This window comes from Narcine bancroftii, chromosome 10, assembly GCF_036971445.1.
Source record: "Narcine bancroftii isolate sNarBan1 chromosome 10, sNarBan1.hap1, whole genome shotgun sequence".
NCBI lineage: Eukaryota > Metazoa > Chordata > Chondrichthyes > Torpediniformes > Narcinidae > Narcine > Narcine bancroftii.
The window spans coordinates 87366417-87387796 of record NC_091478.1 but is presented as its reverse complement, the minus strand read 5'-3'; the positions used below and the strand labels follow the sequence as shown (position 1 = coordinate 87387796).

The 21380-nt window shown below is 40.2% G+C and overlaps 2 protein-coding genes across 4 annotated transcripts in view; one reads left to right on the top strand and one right to left on the bottom strand.

Annotated features, from left to right (window-relative positions):
• Positions 1-636: 636 nt before the first annotated feature.
• On the bottom strand, positions 637-13194 carry c10h16orf87 (chromosome 10 C16orf87 homolog). Its single transcript, XM_069901690.1, has 4 exons — positions 12950-13194; positions 11467-11566; positions 4314-4496; positions 637-1359 (listed from the first exon to the last, which is right to left on the bottom strand). The coding sequence occupies exons 1-4, from the start codon at positions 13016-13018 to the stop codon at positions 1241-1243; spliced, it is 471 nt and encodes a 156-aa protein (XP_069757791.1). The 5' UTR covers positions 13019-13194; the 3' UTR covers positions 637-1240.
• A 2509-nt stretch (positions 13195-15703) lies between these two features.
• The window catches only part of gpt2 (glutamic pyruvate transaminase (alanine aminotransferase) 2), a 41450-nt gene continuing 35773 nt past the window's right edge, over positions 15704-21380 (top strand). Inside the window, exons 1-3 of one of the 3 annotated variants that reach the window (XM_069901683.1) lie at positions 15704-15781; positions 15948-16006; positions 19944-20013. The gene's annotated coding sequence lies outside the window, so the exon portion shown is untranslated. The remainder of the gene's footprint in view (positions 15782-15947; positions 16007-19943; positions 20014-21380) is intronic. The other 2 variants (XM_069901684.1, XM_069901685.1) reach the window with 2 other exon arrangements.

The following is a 21380-nucleotide window of genomic DNA, read 5'->3' as shown; positions in this document are numbered from 1 at the left end:
CACTGTCTTTTAAACAGCGTTTCCTAAACACAGGTGAGCGAGTCTTAGTCAACCAGAAAATTTGCAATTCCGGCATCTCCGATCCCTTTAGCTGCCCGAAAATGTGGATTCCACTGTAGTTGATTAGCAATTCACAAGACTCAGCTGTGAAATACAAAATAATCAACTTTTTAGAGCAAAAACAGATAAACAGCAATGGAGTACACACTCAATTAATGATCATAAAGGCAAGATAAATGCAATCATCTAGATAACTGAAGTAAGGAAGGAACACTAATAATCTTTTGGGAAAGCAATTAATTATGCATATGGGATTCTGGGGTTCATAAGTAAGAGCACAAAAAGCATTTTAGTTACATTAATTCTTCATAAAGAAACTGTAAGACCACAAATAAGCGGGTCTAATTCTGATCTGCTGTCTTGAAGAAGTAAGGAAGGTCAAGGGATAAGTGGAGAAAATAATTGGTTCAGAAGATATGGGAATTTAGCTGCAAGTTTACACCCATGTTGGAGATGTCTTGGACCAAAGCCTAAGAAGAGGTGGATAAAAATAACTCCAAAGGTTGTCAGACACACTTGGGATTATTTTATGCCAGAGGAAATTTATACCATTTGCACTGAAAAATTGAGAATAGATCGTATGAAACAAGACATTTTATTATAGAATTTTATGATTATTTGCAGTGTTTAGACTAATTACACCGATCATAACAAAGAATACCTCCATGCACTCAATTTCATAAATAAGGTAAAACATAGAAAGAAACATGCATTTAAAACAAGAATTAATCATTACTCAGCCCTTCCTAATACACTAGAGGAACAATCGATGTTCCCTTTCTTGGCTTTACCTAATCACCTGCTGAAGCAGATTGAGGAAAAAAAAATATTTCCTATACTTCACCCGTTTCTTGGTCAATACATCAAACCCACGTTATGCTTCCAAGTTCAATGCAGTATTTTTGTACAAAATGAGACTGGAATTTAAAGAATCATCATCTTCTTCCACTTTGGTGTACAAGTTCAAACTTCTTCACGTCCACACCCATGGTCTCTGAAAGTTTTGCTGTTAAGAACAGTCATTTGACAATTCAGCATGGTGAAAAGGAGTCTGACAGCAAGGTTCGGGCTTCCACAATATTGCTAGAAATTGCCCCTGTCCAAGGTCCATATAGGTGAAATAAATTGAGCAAGAGTTTGAGTCCTGAGTTGTGGTTGCTTCTCATTTTTGCATGCTTTGTCAAAGAATTAATTTTTGATTGATTATTTTTCTGTTTATTTCTGCTAACGCCACTGAAAATACAAAGGCTCTTTCATCTGAAAGACTGGCATACACATCAACGTCTTTGTCTGGCCTTTCTGGAAAACAGTAAACAGAGTAAATAATGATCATCCAAATAAAAAATGCTGCATCACCAAAGTCTAAATTTTATCCATCATTTTTTTTTTAAAAATTTAACTCCCACCCTCTCCAATTCTACCGAATTACATTAATAAGGAGGCTCCACTGAGTACATAGAAATGAATAAATGTATTCCATTGGAAAAAATATAATTAAAAAAAATAAAGTCACATTATTTGAACAAATTTGGGAACCGTACATGGAACACCATGGACCTACCACGGACCCCCACTCCCTAAAATGATAGAATGAGAAGAAAACAAAATGAACTGACCCAGTGTGTAAAAGTAGATGACACAATTTTCTTGTTTATTTTCATTGTGTGATGACATTGTTTAATGGGTTTATTGTATTGTATATGTTGAACATTTAGTGGGTTTGGAGGGGGGGAGGGAAGGGAGGGGAAAAAAAGCCACTATGTATATTCAAGAGGGAAATGTTTGTGTGTATTTTGGTTAATATGGTTGATAGTGCAAAAAAAAACTAAGCAGGCTCCATGAGATCATGACCACTTCTTTCAAACACTACTGTGCCAATGGAAAATTTGGAAAACTAATGTGGAACTTGCAAAATAAACACTCTTGGTTATTAAAAAGAGCCTTCAGTTTGAATAAGAGGACTTTTTTTTTAAAAATGCAAAGAAATAACTGCAACAACTATGTGGGTAGAGTTGTATATTCTCTTGGCAATGTTTAAAGATGCTCTTTGCAACATTGCACAATCTCAGGGTTTCCAGGATCTATTAAAATCCCAGTGAAGTTCTGGGCCTGATCTGCTTTGACATTTGCTAATGATATTCTCATCACTCCTCAGCGACCAAAACTATCTGAATGTACCCTGGAATCTATAGAAGAATGGCTGACTCGTGGAAATCTGCGATCAGCACCTTTCACCAACTGAAATCCTGAATCTTTTTTTTTTATTTTTTATTTTGAAATCCTGAATCTATTTTTTTTTTATTTTGAAATCCTGAATCTTTTTGTTTTTTTTTATTTTGAAATCCTGAATCTTTTTGTTTTAATTTTGAAATCCTGAATCTTTTTGTTTTTTTTTTTATTTTGAAATCCTGAATCTTTTTTTTTTAATTTTGAAATCCTGAATCTTTTTTTTTATTTTGAAATCCTGAATCTTTTTTTTTTAAATTTTGAAATCCTGAATCTTTTTTTTTAAATTTTGAAATCCTGAATCTTTTTTTTTATTTTGAAATCCTGAATCTTTTTTTTTATTTTGAAATCCTGAATCTCGTGAGAAATTCATCACTCTAAAACTGAAAACACAGTACTAGAAAATGAAAAAGAGCAAAGATTATTTAATAAAATGTTAACTTTTTTTTTGCCGCTCGCTTTATTGCTTCACTCAAGATTTCAACTTGTTATTTTCTTTAAAGACTATGGCGCTAAAGGTTAGTCATAGCCGAAGGGTGGTAGTGGGGACGAGCTCCCACTGGTACTCAAATACTCTTCGTGGCGGGCAACTAAAACAGCCTCTGACAACCAAGTCCAACTCCTGGCCTTCATGTGCGGCCCAGTTCTTATGCCCGGCGGACCTGTTCTCACCGACAGGAGAAGGGCCAAAGGCAGGCCACTGGCACCTTGAAACCAGTTGCAGATGGGGCTCGTTAACCTCACCGTGGAGAGGGAAAACTCCAGTTTCAAACCTCCGCTGCCTTGTGGCTATACCTGCTCACGGGAAAGGTTTTGGGAGTAAACCCCAAGAAAAAATTCGGAGTTGGAGTCCCGAAGGCGGCCGACTGCACGGCACGGCGAGCCCTGCGGTGTTCTGGCACCAAACTGTGTCAACTTTCATCGTTCCTTGGACCTATCATTAGCATGGAGAGGGAGGTCCCACTGCATGGGCAACAGATGGATCTCCATATCAACTTTGCCCTTGCTTGCACCCTGGAGAGGCCATTCTAGCTTTGCTTCAGTGACTATTAGAGATGCAGTACCGATGATCGACCCACGACTGATGGTTTCTAAAATGTATGAAATATCCACTAACCTACTTACAAGACAACCTCGAATCACTTCATTTCATTTTTGTACATAATAAACTTGAAATACACTAGAAATACATTCAAATTAGGCTGCATGATAGTATAAAGAGAATACATGTTTCCCCTTGGAAATTTGCTAAAAACACAGGCCTGGACTATTATAGTTAATCAAGAAAGTCTGCAGATGCTGGGGTCAAATCCAATACACAAACATGCTGGAGAAACTCAGCAGATGATGCAGCAATATACATAGGAAGTCAATGGTAACCAGTTTAGACAATTAGACATAGTGGTCAATGAACATCACCACCTGCTCATTGTGAAAAAAAGGGTGAATGGTTGAAGAGTCTTCAAGGAACCTTTCAACCAAAAAAAGGAAAACTAATCTCAAACTGCCTGACTAACATAAAACACTGAGAGAAGCAACAAAAAAAAAATCAGCCAAAGTGGCTCTCCAATTCCTCTATATTTTGTAGCAAAATGTATACATTTTGGATAGATGATGATGGATTAGTTGCTCTGATATCTTGTTTATTTCTTATCTGCTGACATTCACTGTCTAGCCACGTGAAAGAGAAAGTTAATGGGGTTTAATACCATCACACAAACACACCTTGTAGATGTTCAGGAAAAGGGATGGTTAAGCAAAAGCAAATTGGTAAAATTCTCTATTCACAAAAGACAGGAAGACTGATGATAATAAAAAGATAATGAATTATAATTACAAAAGCCACCATCCCTCTGTTACCTGCTGGTTCTTTGCATGAGGGGAAAGAGAGCGAGAGCCCGATTTGAACCCACTTCCCTCACGAGCCATTCCCAACTGAAGCATAACTCCCAACAGCAATGTATGCAGCAAAGCATGGAACTTCGACCCCAGCCATCACCGACAAATCACAGCCACAACTATTTCACCTTTATCGTCATTGTGCTTTTTACTTGGCCCAGTTTTCGGTCGCCCTCGTCGCCGCCGAATCTGCTCAGAATGGCTCTCGGATCGAGAACGCTTTCTGTTTTCCAAATCTTTGGTTAGAGGAGAATTGGCTTTCTCTCGACGTGCTCTTTCCGTTCTCCTTCTCTTAGCTGCTGCCTTGCTGCCTATCCACAAAATAAAGTGTTAGTTATTCAAATCAGACACACAGAATAGTTCTAATGATCAGTCCATTGAAACATCACAGACACACAAATAACAATCAAAAATTATAGTTCAAAGTCCTCTCTAAAAAGATGTCAATATGGAACCTTTGCCCCAAGTTTGGAAATTTAATTATATTGGTGTTGAAACATTTTAAAAACTATCTGCTTATACAACAAAATTCCTTCAAGTTCAGATTTTACAAACTGAAGTAGAAATCCACTCATCATAATCTTGCAAAAACAGGATCATGATAAAAGGCAATAAATATTATTTGGGGCAGCATGGTTGATGTAGCGGGTTAGCGCAATGCCTTTACAGCTCCTGCGATTGGTTCGAATCCCACCCTGCCTGTAAGGAGTTGGCACGTTCTCCCCGTGACTGCATTGGTTTTCCCGGGGGCTCCGGATTCCTCCCACTATTCGAAACGCACCAGTGGTGTAGGCTAATTGGGTGGCACGGACTCGTGGGCTGAAATGGTCTGTTATCGTGCTGTACGTCTTTAAAAAACCCTGTGCTTTTGGGATTCTTTCCTTAACATTTATTTTAAATTAGTTATTTTAAAATACACGACCATATGAATTTAAAAAATCAATTCTTGATTCCTTTTCTATAAATATAATTAAATACTTTTTTTTTTAAAGTGGAAATGACCTTTATAAACCTGTCATCTTGCAAATTATACTTTTCCCTATTAAAGTTGCTGAAGTACATTACTCGAGATCCTAATTACAGTATGTCACCTCTCATAGGCATTTTCCATTTTATTTGTGTGTTCAGGAAATGAAGGAAAAATCTTTAAAATACAATTGAGTAATGTTTGCAGATCTGGTCCAAAGGTTCCGTGTACTCTAACCTCATTTCACGTTAAGGGAATAAAATCATGGATCATGTGCTACATTTTGCACGTTCATAACAAATCTCTAATGAACTAAAGGCATACAGTCTTAAAGCACATTATATAACAAACTCCCACTACCAACCAAAAATAACATGTTTCCTCAAAGTAGACCCATTCTTATCTTCTGCTGAAAAGATTATGGATGGTGAAAACAGCAAAGCAACTTGAAGACCAAACAGTTAGAAAATAATCAACAATTTAGACCAGAGGAAGTTTTAAAGTTGTGACTAATCCTATCAACTACAACTTGATGGATTTTTCTGGCTCACATTATAATCTTGAATAATATGAATAGAGTGCATGCCCCAAATGGATCAGCGGATATCATTTTCTGCACATTGTCTGGTGGATACTATAAATTATCTGGCGAACACAAGCACTTTCTTTGGGAATGCAATATAACCATCCAGGTTGTACATCAAAAGTCACCTGTTGACTTTCAATTTGGAACAAATGACTGTATGTCATGCTACGAAAGCAAGGATACTATGGAGTTGTACAGAATAGAAACAGGTCTTGCACTGACTGTCATGCCCATCTATAATAATCCCACTTGCCTGCCTTAATTCTATATCCCTCTATGCCATGCTCATTCCAGCACATGTCAAAGTGCCTCTTAAATATAACCATATAACCACTTACAGCACAGAACAGTTTGGCCCTACTAGTCCATGCCGTAACAAATCCCCACCCTCCTAATCCCACTGTTACTCTTTTTCTTTCACCATCTCCTCTAGCAGCTCATTCCAACATCTAAGCCACACATGTCAAACTCAGGCCCACGGGCCAAATATAATTATATTTGGCCTGCAAGATCATATCAAATATGTATTAGAGCTGGCCCGCTGGCCGCCGCGCCAGTACAGCACATGCACAGCTAATACTACAAATCCCAGAATGCTTTGCAAATGCATTGGCGCCGGCTCGTCAGCCCGCTAATCGCCCCCACCTCCTCTCTTTACTTTCATTAACATCTGTGATGAGTCGCCAAACTCACACGTAATAAACCCCTTACGAAAAATGGCCAAATGAAAGACAGAAAACAGGACCTTTCAAGACAGGTGGGAGGCAAACTCTGACCCCAGAGTTTGATGAACTTGCATCTAAGAAGAGATGCCAAGTACCTGGTTCAGACCCAGGTGCATCAGAGTAAATCACAGTGGAGCAAGCTAATCTTGGATTAATATTTTCTTTGGTTAACTTTGGACTGTTCATAGTTGAAAGATTGGATTTTCATTGAAGCAAGTTGTTATTTTTTTGACTTGTTGGCTTGTGAAAAAAAAACATTTAAAAGGAGCTTAAAGGCTATAGAGAAATATTATTTATTGAATATTTTATTTCTCATTTGTTAATGCTTCTTCTGGAAAGAGTTTCACCAAAACTATTATTAAACATTTATTTTAATAAGAAAAAGTTTAACATTACATATGTTGAAAGAACAGAAAACATGCAGATGTTGTTGAAAATTTTCAATAAATATTTAGTTTGGCCCACGACTTAGTCCAAGTTTTTAATTTTGGTCTTCTGTGAATTTGAGTTTGACACCCCTGATCTAAGGGGATTGGTAGATGCCAGAATTTTCCAGTTGCTTGAGATTGTGTGATTGGTGAACTAACTGCTAGGGGGCGCTAATTTTAAACTTTTGCATTTTTTACCTATTTTCGCAATTTTTTTGCCAGTTGCTTGAATTCCAGATAACAGGGATTTTACTATACTTGGTGTGAAAATGTACCCCTTAAGTCCCCTTTAAACCATTTTCCTCTAGTTTTAGTCACCTTACCATGGGAAATAGATGCTGGCTATTTACCCTCACATTATTTTGTACACCTTTATCATGTCACCTCTCAGTGTCTTTTACTCCCAAGGATAACAGATCAAGCCTATCTAATCTCTTCTTATAACTCATGCCCTCCGATCTAGACTTAAGCCCTCCAAGTGAAATTACATTAATTTACATCATTTTGATCCAAATAATGGTTTCAAAAATCATCAGATTTTAAATCAATCTGCTTTTAAAAAAAACATATTTCAGCTACAAAGTTTATGGTAACTTCAGCACGAGAATACCCAAAAGCTTCATCATCTATTGTCTCACTAAGAATTAGAGATTCCAAATCACCCTTCACCATAAATTACAAAACTCAAGATGAAACTGAATAAGTGCAATGCTATTACATCACCAGCAATCCTGGTTCGAATCCAGCACCGTAAGGAGTTCGTATGCTCTCCCCATGACCTGTGTGGATTTGTTCTGGTTTCCTCTCATCCTCCAGAAGGCATGGGGATGGAGGGTTAATTGGGTGCAAATGGGCATCACAGATTTCAACAGCCAGAAAGGTCTTCTACAGTGCAGTCTGGTTTTTAAAAAATCTTAGCAAGACCATTCAAGCACTGTGGTAACATAAAAAGGAGAGGAAATAAGCCGTGCAGCTCTAAAAGCCTGTGCCTCAAGCCCCAGTTCCCCCAGCCCTCATATTCCAACCTGCCAAACATTTTTATTTTTAAATACACACAATGATCTAGTCTCCATAGGCCTTTGAATATCAGAGATTCATCACATTGGGACAAGAAATGTTTTATACACTTCAGTTGTAATGGATGCCCCCTTATCATTGCTCATTTAAAATGCTCCCAACAATGGAAACATCCCAACATCGACCCTGTCACATCCATTAAGGATGTGAGTAAAATCACCTGTCATTCTTCGAAACACTAAAGAATATAGATCCAACTTTAGAAAATCTCTTTTGGGTTGGTGGTATTTGCATTCTTAAATACGAGGCTTATACTCCAGGTGCACCTTATCAACTTCATGCACAGTTGTAAGAAAACTTCCCTATTTTTAAACTCTAGCCATCTTGTAATAAAGGCCAATTGTTTTGTCAGTTCCCTTCCTAAATACTTGCTGCACCAACATGCTTTATTGATTCAGGCACAAGAATAGCTATTTCACTTTGTGCATTCATTTGCAGTCTCTCTACAGGCCCCAGTCATACAAGCAAAAATAAGGAATAAAAGCCCATGTATAAAAATTTAATTTATATTTTTCCATTTTCTTGGATGAAAGTATGGCAATTTGGTCTTCAGGGTATGATGTGATAACCCAAAGGGCATTGCTTTAAATGCATGTCTACAGTTCTGGAAAGAATTTGAAGGCAAAAGAGAGCTAAGACCGTAAACAGAAATATCTGAGAAAATAAAAATCCTTCAGTTGGAACAACAGGAATTGAGAGGAATTTGGAGAGGGTGTGTTTAATTTCACAGTGACTGGATAGCTATCCTTTTTTCAGCAAATAATATAAATTTTAAGGTGAGGGAAAAAAATTGAGATGCATAGGAGGCAGCATTATTGCAACCTTAAAAAGAAACATCCTGCTGGAGGAAGTCCGTGGGTCAAGCAGCATCAGTGGGAGAAAAAGGATGGTCAATGTTTCGAGACAAAGCCCTTTATCGTGGCACATATATCGGCTCAAAGCACTGACCATTCTTTATCTTCTACTGATGTTGCTTGACCTCCCGAGTTCCTCCATCAGAGAATGTTTAGCAAGAGAATAATTTCTTTCATTCTGAGCTTTATGAAACTCTGATATTCATGCTAATTGACAAATGAGGACCATCGCCTTCCCAAGATCGTATTATATGGCGGGCTCTCCACTGGCCACCGTGACAGAGGTGCACCAAAGAAAAGGTACAAGGACTGCCTAGGGAGGTCTCTTGGTGCCTGCCACATTGACCACCGCCAGTGGGCTGATAACGCCTCAAACCGTGCATCTTGGCGCCTCACAGTTTGGCGGGCAGCAGCCTCCTTTGAAGAAGACCGCAGAGCCCACCTCACTGACAAAAGGCAAAGGAGGAAAAACCCAACACCCAACCCCAACCAACCAATTTTCCCTTGCAACCGCTGCAATCGTGTCTGCCTGTCCCGCATCGGACTGGTCAGCCACAAACGAGCCTGCAGCTGACGTGGACTTTTTTTTTTTACCCCCTCCATAAATCTTCGTCCGCGAAGCCAAGCCAAAGAAAAAAGAACAAATGAAGTACACATGGACTCAATATTAACAACGAGGTGGATAAGTGGTTGAAGAAAGAATTAAAGGGAACAGAATATGAACACAAGATTTTAATTACTGTTGTGTGGAAGATAAATAGCAGAGATCTAATTCTGTTTTATTCGTCCATAATAAACCTTTATTACAAAAAAATCTTTCTGCCCAAATAGAGGAGAAAGTACGGAAAAAGGCATTCACAACCACCCATTTACTTTTTAACTGCTACTCTACTGCACCAGGCATCAAGCAGGTGTAGAGCAGGAACACATTCTCCATTGCAATGGGGAGGAAGCAAATTAGAATGTTTACTTTCAAAATGAAGCTGATTACTCTACTCCATCTGCCTTAATTTCCATTCAAGACTAGAGAAAACTGGTGAACCAGATAAAGAAAAGCAGTATGCTACTAAAACATAGAAGAATATCCCAGCACAAGTTCACAAATACAATTGCAACAAAAATACGTGTGTGTTTCTAATATTGTGAAGATGCAAAACTACTTTTTTCTCCAAAATGGGGAGAAAATACATTACCATATCTAATCTGGAACTAAAACTTATTAGCTATTTATAGTTTCAAAGTTCAGTAATTAACTAACAGGATAATGATTGAATTAACATCAAAAGTCAGAAATGTATAAAAGGAAAGGCATTTGAAAGTCAACTTTTGGTAGAAGCATAATATGCACCTAACAATGTTAGGTACAGGCCATCCATCTTTTTACCATTAGTAATATCAAGAGAGATTTAAAATCATTTTAAAAAATTTGCTTCCTTAAGAGCCCAGATCAAAACATTTTATAATTATATGAAAGAATTTTTAAACAGAATAAAACCTTGTAACTGAGCTCATTTGCTGATCTGAAACTGAGTAAATGTTCTCTGGGAAGTTATTTACACAAAGTTTTTCATTCTATAATCAAAGGGAGGATAATTGGATGAAAGTGGATCCTCGACAACATATGGCAACTAAAAACTTGGTGAAACCGAGGTTGGAAAAGGAAAGACTTGAAGAGGAAATGGATGAAGCAATAAGATTTATTGAGAGACTTACCAGCAGGAAGAGCTTCAGGGGATAAAGCCATGGATTGCAATGGCAGGACAAAATGGAATAGGAGGTGCACAAGGAGACAGAATTTGTGAGTTGGATTGGTGGACTGAAATAGCATTAGAAGCATAGATGGGGGACTTGCCTGCAGAGATAATGAGATGTGCAAATATGGACTTGATGATGAAAAGAATATCTGACGGTAAGCTCTGCCGGTGTCCCCAAAAAAAACCTTTAGGTTTGCATACAACCCAGATCAACCCGAGATTGTGTTGGTAAAGGGAGACTGATCTGGGAGAACACATATTGTGATGGGAGGTAAAGATCTTCATTCCCCCCCCCCCCCCCCCCCCAGAGTTTAACTCAAGAAAACCTTTCCTGATTCAAGCCAATATCTTGAGGAGTTTGCCCAAACAGAAGAAATTAGAGGAATTTAAAGAGAGCATGGAGAGATAGAACTCTGTATTACCAGTGTTCATGTCCAAGTTATCAACCCAAATCGGTTTGATATTGCTGAGGGAGAGTGTGGAGACCAGACAATTGGACAATGAAAAAACAAGCCTGTGCTTTATTAGATTTTGAATCCTTAATGGCTATTTTTAATCTTCATTGCACACTATGTTATACCAGCCATTCAGAACAATTATCTGTCAGAAACAATAGGAGATGGATTAAAAATATTAATACAAAATAAAATTGAAATGCCTTTCACATGAATAACACATTTTCATTTGTAGTGAAAAATTATGAAACTCCAGGATCATTAAAAATGCATCTTACTAAAACCTCTGCTTTTCAGTTTATAACCAATGAGAGCACCAGTTATGCAGATACCAATTTGTAATCTAAAAATGGATGATAAATCTGTTTTGCTTACTCATTTCATTGCGCCCCTCTCCAGAGTTATTTTAGTCTGACAGGTCTGATCATTATTTACCTAAATTAGGTGGCGGTAATTTTTCAGTCTGTTTCGCATTCAGCAGTCTTCTACTTATAAAAATGAATCCACAAGGGCATGATTTACAGGCAACAGGAATCTGAAAAATTAAACATTTGAAATGGTGACTTTTTTTTCCTTCTCTCTGCCGTAAACATTTTAATCTCAAGGGATACGATCACATTCACGTATGGAGAGGGTCGACTCTTCAGACTGTGTTTAAATTATAAGCCCGCCAGCAAACCACCAGAAATTACAAATTCTGGTTCATTATCTTTAATATCTGACTCGCGTTGATAGGATTACGGGGTGTCGATTGAAACAGTCCAAAAATAATTCGTAGTTTCCATTGTTTTTTAATAAAAAAATGATACATCAGGGCAAGGCAGTTTGCCAAGATTGCAGCATTTTGCATTTTCCTCTTCGATGATGAAACTGACATTGCTCATGTTTAAGGACTGGCGTCCTACTGGAAAAGCCGACACAATCGCTTGAATAACCACCGAGTGGAAGCAGAAATCCACAGTGAATGGAACACGAATAGAAATGGCTGCGTGACTTGCAGCGAGAACCCGGCGCTCAACAACAAATGTGCATTTTGAAAAGTCTCGTCCTAAACCCAGAAATGGGATCAAGCCTTTGCGAACTCGTCATCACTTCGCCAGTCAGTATTCACGTTTGCATTGCCAGTGCCACAGGACGCAGCTCAAAATCCGACCCTCCAAAATATTTTCAAACGATCCCACGACCTCCCTAAAAAAAGTTTATTCCCACGACCTCCCTAAAAAAAGTTTATTCCCCCTCCCCATCCCACTGCCTCCCTAAAAAAAGTTTATTCCCCCCCCCATCCTACTGTCTCCTAAAAAAAGTTTATTCCCCCCATCCTACTGTCTCCTAAAAAATGTTTATACCCCCCCATCCCACTGCCTCCCTAAAAAAAGTTTATTCCACCCCCCCATCTCCCTAAAAAATGTTTATAACCCCCCATCCCACTGCCTCCCTAAAAAAGATTATATCCCCCCCCCCCCCTTGTCAAAGAGAGGGTTTTAAATCGGGGCTGCGTTTCAACGTGGAAACCACATATAATTTAACAAACGTGTGGTATTCGGCTGACGCCAGAGCGGTTTAAATCACTTTCAGATGAAAGACATTTCTTCAAGGGCTGTATTCCACAGTCATTAAGAGCCCAAATGCTGTCCCCTTCATTGTCTAATAAGAACACGCAATCAGATCGTCGTGAAGCAAAGGGAATCTGATATCCTGCAACATCCCCCACGCTTCAACGCCCAGAACCATCACCAATTTCAAAATTAAAAATTAGACCTGTGTATTTTGTCCGACGCGAGGTCCATAAAATACTCAAAGGTATCAGGGCAATGGTGCCGTAAAACTATAATGCACCCTGTCAGATCGCACAAAGAAGCCCTCGATCCTCGCTGATCAACCTGAAATGCACAAATAGTGACGGTCGGATAGTTCCCACCTGTTGGTCACAATCCGGACATGCTTTCGTGGCCATTTTTGTAACTTTCTTCGCCTTATTAGCAGCCATTTTCACGATTTTATTGCCGCTTCTGATTCACGGGGGCTGTCGGCGACAAAAAGTTCGAATGGAACTTCATTACAACTTCGGAGTAACAATGTATCCGGCTGCCATCGCCCACGAGCCCTGCAGCGACCTGCGCGCGCCCCGCTCTCGGGGCAGCAGCACGTCACGCCGCTCCCGAGCAGACAGACGTCACGCCGCTCGCAGGCACGAGCCCGTAGCACGAGCGGATTCCCGGAAGTATCTCGCAGCGCAATCTTTTTCACTCTCTGTGATTCCCCCCCATCTCCCTCTCCCTCCCCTTTCCCTCTCCCCCCCCTCCCCCTCCCCCTCCCCCTCCCCCCTCCCCCTCTCCCCCCCCCTCCCTCCCCCCTCCCTCTCCCCCCCCTCTCCCCCCTCTCCCCCCCCTCTCTCCCCCTCTCCCCCCTCCCTTCCCCCTCCCTTCCCCCTCCCCTCTCCCTCTCCCCCCCTCCCTCTCCCCCCCTCTCCCTCTCCCCCCTCTCCCCCTCTCCCTCTCCCCCCCTCTCCCTCTCCCCCCCTCTCCCTCTCCCCCCCTCCCTCTCCCCCCCCTCTCCCTCTCCCCCCTCTCCCCCTCTCCCTCTCCCCCCTCTCCCTCTCCCCCCCTCTCCCTCTCCCCTCTCCCTCCCCCTCTTCCCTCCCTTCCCCTCCCCCCCTCTCCCCTCCCCTCCCCTTCTCTCCCCTCCCCTTCCTTTGTTGAAGGCACTGGTCTTCTACTCAGGTTGCCCCCCCCAATGAACGAAAAGCGTCAACACCACACTACATCTGCTGGAAATACGAAACACAAGTCGCCAGACATCAGTGGAGAAATCAAGGTGCAGGTTTAAACCTTTGAGTGGCCCTTGTCCCCCTGTGATTTGATGGAACGAACGCCTTATCCCTTTAACTGGCAGGACCGAGGGATGGCGCTTGCCGCTCTCCTCGAAACCAAGATCCTGCTAGAAGATCCAGCATTTACTGTGTCTGGGTTTCACCTTTACTTATGGCACTGGCAGTGTGGCTTCTGCTGAGGGAGGGAGGGGGAGAGAGTGAGTGGGGGGGGGCAGAGAGTGAGTGGGGGGGGGCAGAGAGTGAGTGGGGGGGGCAGAGAGTGAGTGGGGGGGAGAGAGTAAGAGGGGGGGAGAGTAAGAGGGGGGGAGAGAGTGAGTGGGGGGGGAGAGAGTGAGTGGGGGGGGAGAGAGTGAGTGGGGGGGGAGAGAGTGAGTGGGGGGAGAGAGTGAGTGGGGGGGGAGAGAGTGAGTGGGGGGGGAGAGAGTGAGTGGGGGGAGAGAGAGTGAGTGGGGGGAGAGAGAGTGAGTGGGGGAGAGAGATGTGAGTGGGGGAGAGAGAGAGAGTGAGGGGGAGAGAGTGAGTGGGGGGAGAGAGTGAGGGGGGGAGAGAGTGAGTGGGGGGGGGGAGAGTGAGTGGGGGGGATGAGAGTGAGTGGGGGGAGAGAGTGAGTGTGAGGGGGAGAGAGTGAGTGAGTTGAGGGGGAGAGAGTGAGTGAGTGTGAGGGGGAGAGAGTGAGTGAGATGAGGGGGAGAGAGTGAGTGAGATGAAGGGGAGAGAGTGAGTTGGGGGGTGACGGAGAGTGAGTTGGGGGTGACGGAGAGTGAGTTGGGGGTGACGGAGAGTGAGTTGGGGGGTGACGGAGAGTGAGTTGGGGGGGTGACGGATGCTGACATCAATGCACATGGCGAGCTCCCACCTGACAGATTGAAGGGGAAAATAAAAACACATGGGATCCAAAGGCGAGTTGCGTCCAACATTTGGTTTTGTGCAGGATCAGCGCCGTTATTTTTCTTAAATATGACTGAAGCTTTGCTGTGATTGTACAGGATTGAATTACAGGTACTTTACTTACTGTAATGTTTATTAATGATTTGACATATGCCAACATTTGGTTAGAAAGTTTTCAGATAATCCAGAAATTGGCCACGTGAATGAAAATATAGTTGGAATGAGAGAGAACAAGGCATCAATAGATTGGTTTGGTTGGCAGAAACGTGACAAATTCAATATGAAGAAATCATTGGAAAGGGCAAATAAAGGAATGTAAAGAATAGTGTTAATGTGCCGAGGTGTTGGAAGAGTAGTGCCGTATAGGAACCAAGATTTATGGTAGATATGCGATACTTGCTTTTTATTGGCAAAGATAATAGAACATGAAAACTCATGCTACCATTGTATTGGATACCAATACAGTCTTACCTATAGTTCTCATCGCTGCCATAGAAGGATGTGAGTAACAGCAGAAAGGGTTTGGTTTATCAGGATACTGAACTGCAGATAATTATTATGCAGTTAATATTAGGCAGGCAGGAAAAAATGTTTGCACCTCCCATGCATGCATAATGGGAAAGCTCTTTGTGAAATAATCATAGATTCAATATGTTATCCCTGGAACAGTCTGCTGAGCACTTCCTCACAGACATTGAATTCAAGTTCAACTGCAACCAATTAATAGAGAAAAATCTAGAGTAAAACTTCAATGCTGTAGGGTCATTGGCTTTGGATAAAATGTCAAAATGCAGTCTCATTTTCTTTCTTGAATGAATGTGACTATTTTTATTGTAAAATCGAGGAGGCAATTGATCCTTGGAATCCTGCCCAATTTTAAAACGCATCATAACTGAAAATTGATCAACATGACATTGCTATTTGCGGAACTTGCTGCGTGCAAATTAGCTGATAAACTTTTCTTATTATTAACAGTTATCATATCTTGAAACAAATAGCACTGAACCGTTGAGTGCATTGGAACAAGCTAAGGTAGGAAAGCCACTTTATTGTTGTTAAATTTTAATCTTGTTTCTTCAGTTATGAGCTGAATTAGTATTCATCTGGTGAAAACAGGGAAAATAACCATTGTGTCACCTGCTTTAACGGTTGGAATTTGTTTCATTTTCACTGGACAACAATTTTTTTCCCCCAAAAGGTTTGCTTCCTGAAAATAATTTGGGGATTATTGTTGACAATTTCAAGCTGAACACACAGGTAATTTCAGATTTTCTGTACCACATAGGAAGTTGGAGACACATTAAATTAGTTTTGATTGAATTTATCATGATTAATTGCATAATGATGCTGACCCAAAAATATTTTGCCGCTGATTTTTGTTTGTACTCAGCATCTGATGCCTCTCATGCCAGTATACAACAATAGTCAGCCAGCATTGATGGATTCCAGTTGCTCCAATACTGCTTTTCCATGGTGGCAATGTTCTGGCGAAAACTTTCACCCTGTTCTTCACTATCTGCAGGGAAGACGTCCAAGTGCGAAAGCAGAAAATGAATTTTTGCAAGCTTGAAGCATCATTGAAAATATAACAGGAAATCACAAAAATAGGTTAGATCTAAAAAATGGTATGTGAAAGGAAACTTCTAAGATTATTTTCGTGATCAGTAGCCCAAAATTAATAAAATACACCAAAAGTGTTCAGGAAACAAAATCTTCATTGTCCAATTTTATTGGTAATTTTTAATATTTATGTTCATCATTATCTCCTGATTTCTTTGAATATTTTTACTTTTATTTTGCTTTAGTATTGGTATAAACTTTGCAAGTTTGCTCAAGTCCCTCAATATTAATAATAGAATCCTATACAAGTGTGTCAAAAGCAGGTTGCATTAATGATGGAACAGCAACATGAACATATACCTAATAGCCTGAATACGCCTGAGATTGTCTGATCTTGGAAGCTAAGCAAGCTCAGAACTGGTCAGAACTTGGAGGGGAGAACGCCTAGGAACACCAGATGCTGTAGACAAAAGATAAAGAATTTCTTGTATATTACATTTCTAAATGTAGTATTATGTGACAATTACCTTTATATCATTAGTGTCCAGTGTCACTTTGGGAGTGATAATAGAATGTCACTCATTACTTCCTACTTTGTAATGCCAGGCCCAGCAAGATGGACCTCACCCAACTGTCATCCTCAATCTGCACTGAAAAATGAGAAGACAGAAGTCTTATGTTAATAACTGAAGTAAAGTCACTTTTTATAATCGCGTACATTTTATAGGTCAACATTTTTTAGCTTTAATTAAATCTGAAGCAATGCATACTTATTAAGCAGTTTAACAGAAAATTAGAAAAGGTGCACTGCACAATAATAAATTGAAATTTTACAATATAATGTTAATTAAAAATAAGTTTATACATTTAAAAAATAATTCTTCCTGCATTTTTAAACAAACATTATCAACAACATTCAATCTGGATTCACTCAAATTTTTGCAAAATAATGGTGTTACCACTAATACATCAAATAGAATTTGTCTCCATAACAACACACCAAGATTAATAATTTATTGTATCTGAAGCACTTTGAAATATTTCCTTGCAGTAACTCAAAATGAAACATTATTAATGTAATTTTATGTAGAACACAGTGAGGCTAGATACATATTTGGTAAAAAGCCTAGAGAAACAAAATTAATTTCTAGAAGTAAGATTCTCTGGAGAAAAAGATTTCATTTATGCTTTTAAATAGAATGTGGAATAAATGTTGTAATTTTCGCTGAAGCTCATGAAATGTGAATATCAGGAATTCAGGCACTGAAGTCATCAAGCCTCATTAATGAATGAAAATTGTGTATTGAATCGCACAAATTTAGGGCACAGAAGGAAACCATTATGCTCTTCATATCCATGCTGTCCTAAAAAAAAGCAATTAAGGTAATAAAAATCATGATAATTTTAATTGGACTGAGCTGCAACATTTTTGTTTTGTTCTGATATGTATTGAAATTCTTGTTTTAAAATGGTAGAAATAGAAGCAGGGTAGGCATTTGATCCGAGCTTGCTCCAGCATTCGAATGGCTGATCTGGCTGTGGGCTTAGCTCTACTGACCTGTCCATTTCCCATAACCCCGGTTTTCCCCCTACGATTCCAAAATGTATCTATCTGCGTCTTGAATAGATTTAATGAGGAAACTGCTACTGCTTCATTGAGAATTATATAGATTTTCCACTCTCTGTCAGAAGCAGTTTTTGCTCATCTCTGTCTAAAGGTGCAAAGGTGTGCTTGATAAGACACTTATGCACTATAAGGCGCCAAATTCTATTTCCAATAATATTTTGCCAACCAAGGTGATTTTCTTTTCTTTTTCCTATTGGCAAAAAGCGAGGCATGTATCTATCTGGAGTGATGGACTTCTGTTCCTTCTATGTTCCAAGACCGACATATATTTGGGCTAGAATTACAATTGCAAAATTAATAGATTTAATTGTAATCCAGATTCTTGCATACGTGTAGGCTCTATCCTGATGCTATTTCTTTCTAAAGGAAAGACCTTAAAGATAATTGAGAGCAACCTCCATGATGCAATGGAGCACTGAAATTTTGAGGAAAGGAAACAAAAGCCCTATTCAATTAAACACAACGAGAGTAAGGTGGGCTTTTCTATCATGCTATGTGGTTTTGTTAGGACCTCCATTGAGAATCCTAATCTCCACATGAAATATGTTCAGATATGGCCAGTAACATTCTCCAATTATGTTGTTATGATAAATTTTAATATGACATTCAAGATCTTCTGTCACCTCCTCCTGTTCCATAATTTTAGATAGAAAGATGTAACTATAGCTTTTCTACATGTCAGAAATAACATTCACAGTTAAATTATTTTTATCCAATAACCACAATGTAGCAGAGAAAAATACATCAAACAGTATACCTTTCTAAGAACTCATCAACATTTAACTTATTTATCACTGTTCAACTCTTCATTTACATTATTTTAACCTTTCCTCATTTGTATAAAATGAAGATTCTAGCTGTGTCTAATATATAACTGGTATACATGATCTGCAGGTACTTAATCCAGCATCTAAAAATTATTCAATCAGATTTCCAATCTTCAGCAACACCGAAACATCTTTAATTACTATCACTAATGACGCTCTTGAGGAACATAAGCAATAACGGTGGAAATTTATAAAGGCAAAGATTGTCTTTTTCTCCCTGTCCATGTGCAGTCCCTGATATGACTGATAACCTCTTTCAACATTCCAGTGGAATGGGATTACACTGGTTCTATTGTAGTAAGTACAGAATTGTAAGGGGTTCTTTTCCCACAACACCACCATTATCTCTGACATTCCATGAAATTCTACTCTGTCCCAACTATTTTTACGTGCTGTCTTTATGCCGTGTCAAATGTAAAGAACAATTATGGCTAATCTTAATCCCATGTTCCTGACTTTTCATGTACCCCTTAATATCTTTTGGGTCTAGAAGTCTATCTTTCTCCTTCTTAATTATCATATTCACTACCATGGGGTTCACAACTGTTCATTATCCTCTTGAGTTCTAAGTGCCTTACCTGATACCCCTTTTTCTACACCTGCTAGCCAGAGTAACCATCCTCCCTGTAATTACATTCCAGGCCAGTCGGGAAATACTATTCATTCATCATACATGCGAGTCGGTGAACAAAATAAATGAGCCAGGGACCATTCTCTTGAACTCAACACCCCAAGGGGAAGCTGAGGGAACCTCTGGGACTGGGGGGAAGTTGGCAGGCCATCAGTGGGTGTGAACTATGCGTAGTGTACATATGGCTGCAGGGTACTAACCTGTAAATGGATTGACGTGGTGTGACTTTTGAGGAGTAGTGTGGATCGTGGAGGGTCATGTGGCCTCCTTCTGGAACCAAGCAGGAATGTGGATTGCAGAAGGTCAGGTGACCTCTCCAGCTGGAACTTAGAAGTCACCTGACCTTCCAATCAAGGGTTAGATCTGCCCATCTGTGAGGCTGATGATTGGCCCTGGCAGCTGCTGTGTGATTGGACTCCAGGTGTCAATCAATGATTAGATTTGCTCATAGGTGAGGCTGATGCATGATTGGTCCTTTCAAGTCACATGGATGGGCCCTGCATTGAAAAATCCAAGCACATTCAGTCCCTATCTCTCTCTTTCACACAGTCAGCCTCCAGAGAGTGGACTGCAATGGGCCCGTCCCAGTTCCTGAGTCGTGGTTGATGTTAGAAACCAGGTTAGTTTGTAACTTGCTCATGCTCCCTGTTTTCAGTTGTTGGAAGTTGCTTATGCTTGGTTTGTTCTGTTGCTCACCACACACACCTTGATCCAGTGGCAAAGATGGAACCAAGACAACAGGTTCTGCTACATCAGATTTAAACCTCACACATTGGAGGACACACATAGATGCTGTTCAACATGCAAGTTCTCTTACTCACCTTCGCGGGCTTGGCAAAGGAGCCATTGCCCATTCCCTCCTCACTCACCCTTACACCTATGCTCTGGTACACTTGGCCCATAATACTGTACCATTCCTAGTTCTGGCCCCTCACCAGCCCATGTTCCCAACCCTGCCAATGTTGCCCTGTCTAACTCTGAGTAAGCTGCTGACCCTGGGTTCAAGCCCCCACATCTGGCTTGTTCCTGACTGCAGTTCCTGTCACCCACCTGGCTTGTGTTCTCACCTTGGTGCTTCTGTTCCTGGAAGATCTGAAGTAGCAATGGATCAGAATGCAGACTTACAAAGAGCTGTTTAGGATGTTGGGAAATTCTGCTCTATTAAGAAATGTAAGTAGTCTTCATTTTTTTTAACTTAAAATCTCACATAACCAGGTGAAGACACTTTGCGGGTCAGCACCAGTCCACAAAAAGGTGGAGAGAATATGACTGGGAAACTAAGCAGTGAATCTCCTTCCCCTTCATCCAATGTTCCCCACCAAAGGTGAATGGACAAGTTTAAGAATGAATGTAAAATAAATAAATAAATAAAATGGGATAGAGAAAAAGCAACACTCAGAGGATTCAAGTCTTTGAGTTGTACTTTTGCATGCAAGAACTTTTAAACATTAAAACAAGTGTACATTTTTGTTTCTTTATCATAATTATTAATACATTTTGCAGACTGCGTGGATAAAGTTGTAGTGAATAATGAATTGCAGTATTTTAGTGAATTAGTAAAGAACATGGATAGCTATAGCACAATACAAACCCTTCGGCCCACAGTGTTGTGCTGAACCTAATGAACTACTCTAACCACTCCCTTGAATTTCCCTACTGCATAACCCTCCATTCCTCTCTGTTCCATGTACCTATCTAACAGTTTCTTAAAAGATCCTATTGTCCCTACCTCCTCCTCTTTTGCCAGCAGTGCATTCTATGCACCCACCACTCTCTGTGTGGAAAAAACCTATCTCTCATATCCCCCCCTGTACTTATTCACTGGCACCTTAAACTATGTCCCCTCATGTCAGCCATTTCTGCCCCAGGAAAAAGCCTCATGCCATCCACACAAATGAATGCCTCTCATCACCTTGTACCTCTATCAGGTTGACTATCTCATCTACATTGGACCAGTTGGCACCACATGAAGCAAGCTTATTCCAG

What these genes read in the sequence shown, in the direction of transcription:
- c10h16orf87 (XM_069901690.1), bottom strand. Translation starts at nt 13,018, where the DNA reads ATGGCTGCTAATAAGGCGAAGAAAGTTACAAAAATGGCCACGAAAGCA. An exon ending in GTCCGGATTGTGACCAACAG is followed by an intron (nt 11,567 to 12,949) that starts GTGGGAACTATC and finishes TTAATTTTTCAG; the next exon opens with ATTCCTGTTGCCTGTAAATC. An exon ending in ATTACCGCCACCTAATTTAG is followed by an intron (nt 4,497 to 11,466) that starts GTAAATAATGAT and finishes TTTTGTGGATAG; the next exon opens with GCAGCAAGGCAGCAGCTAAG.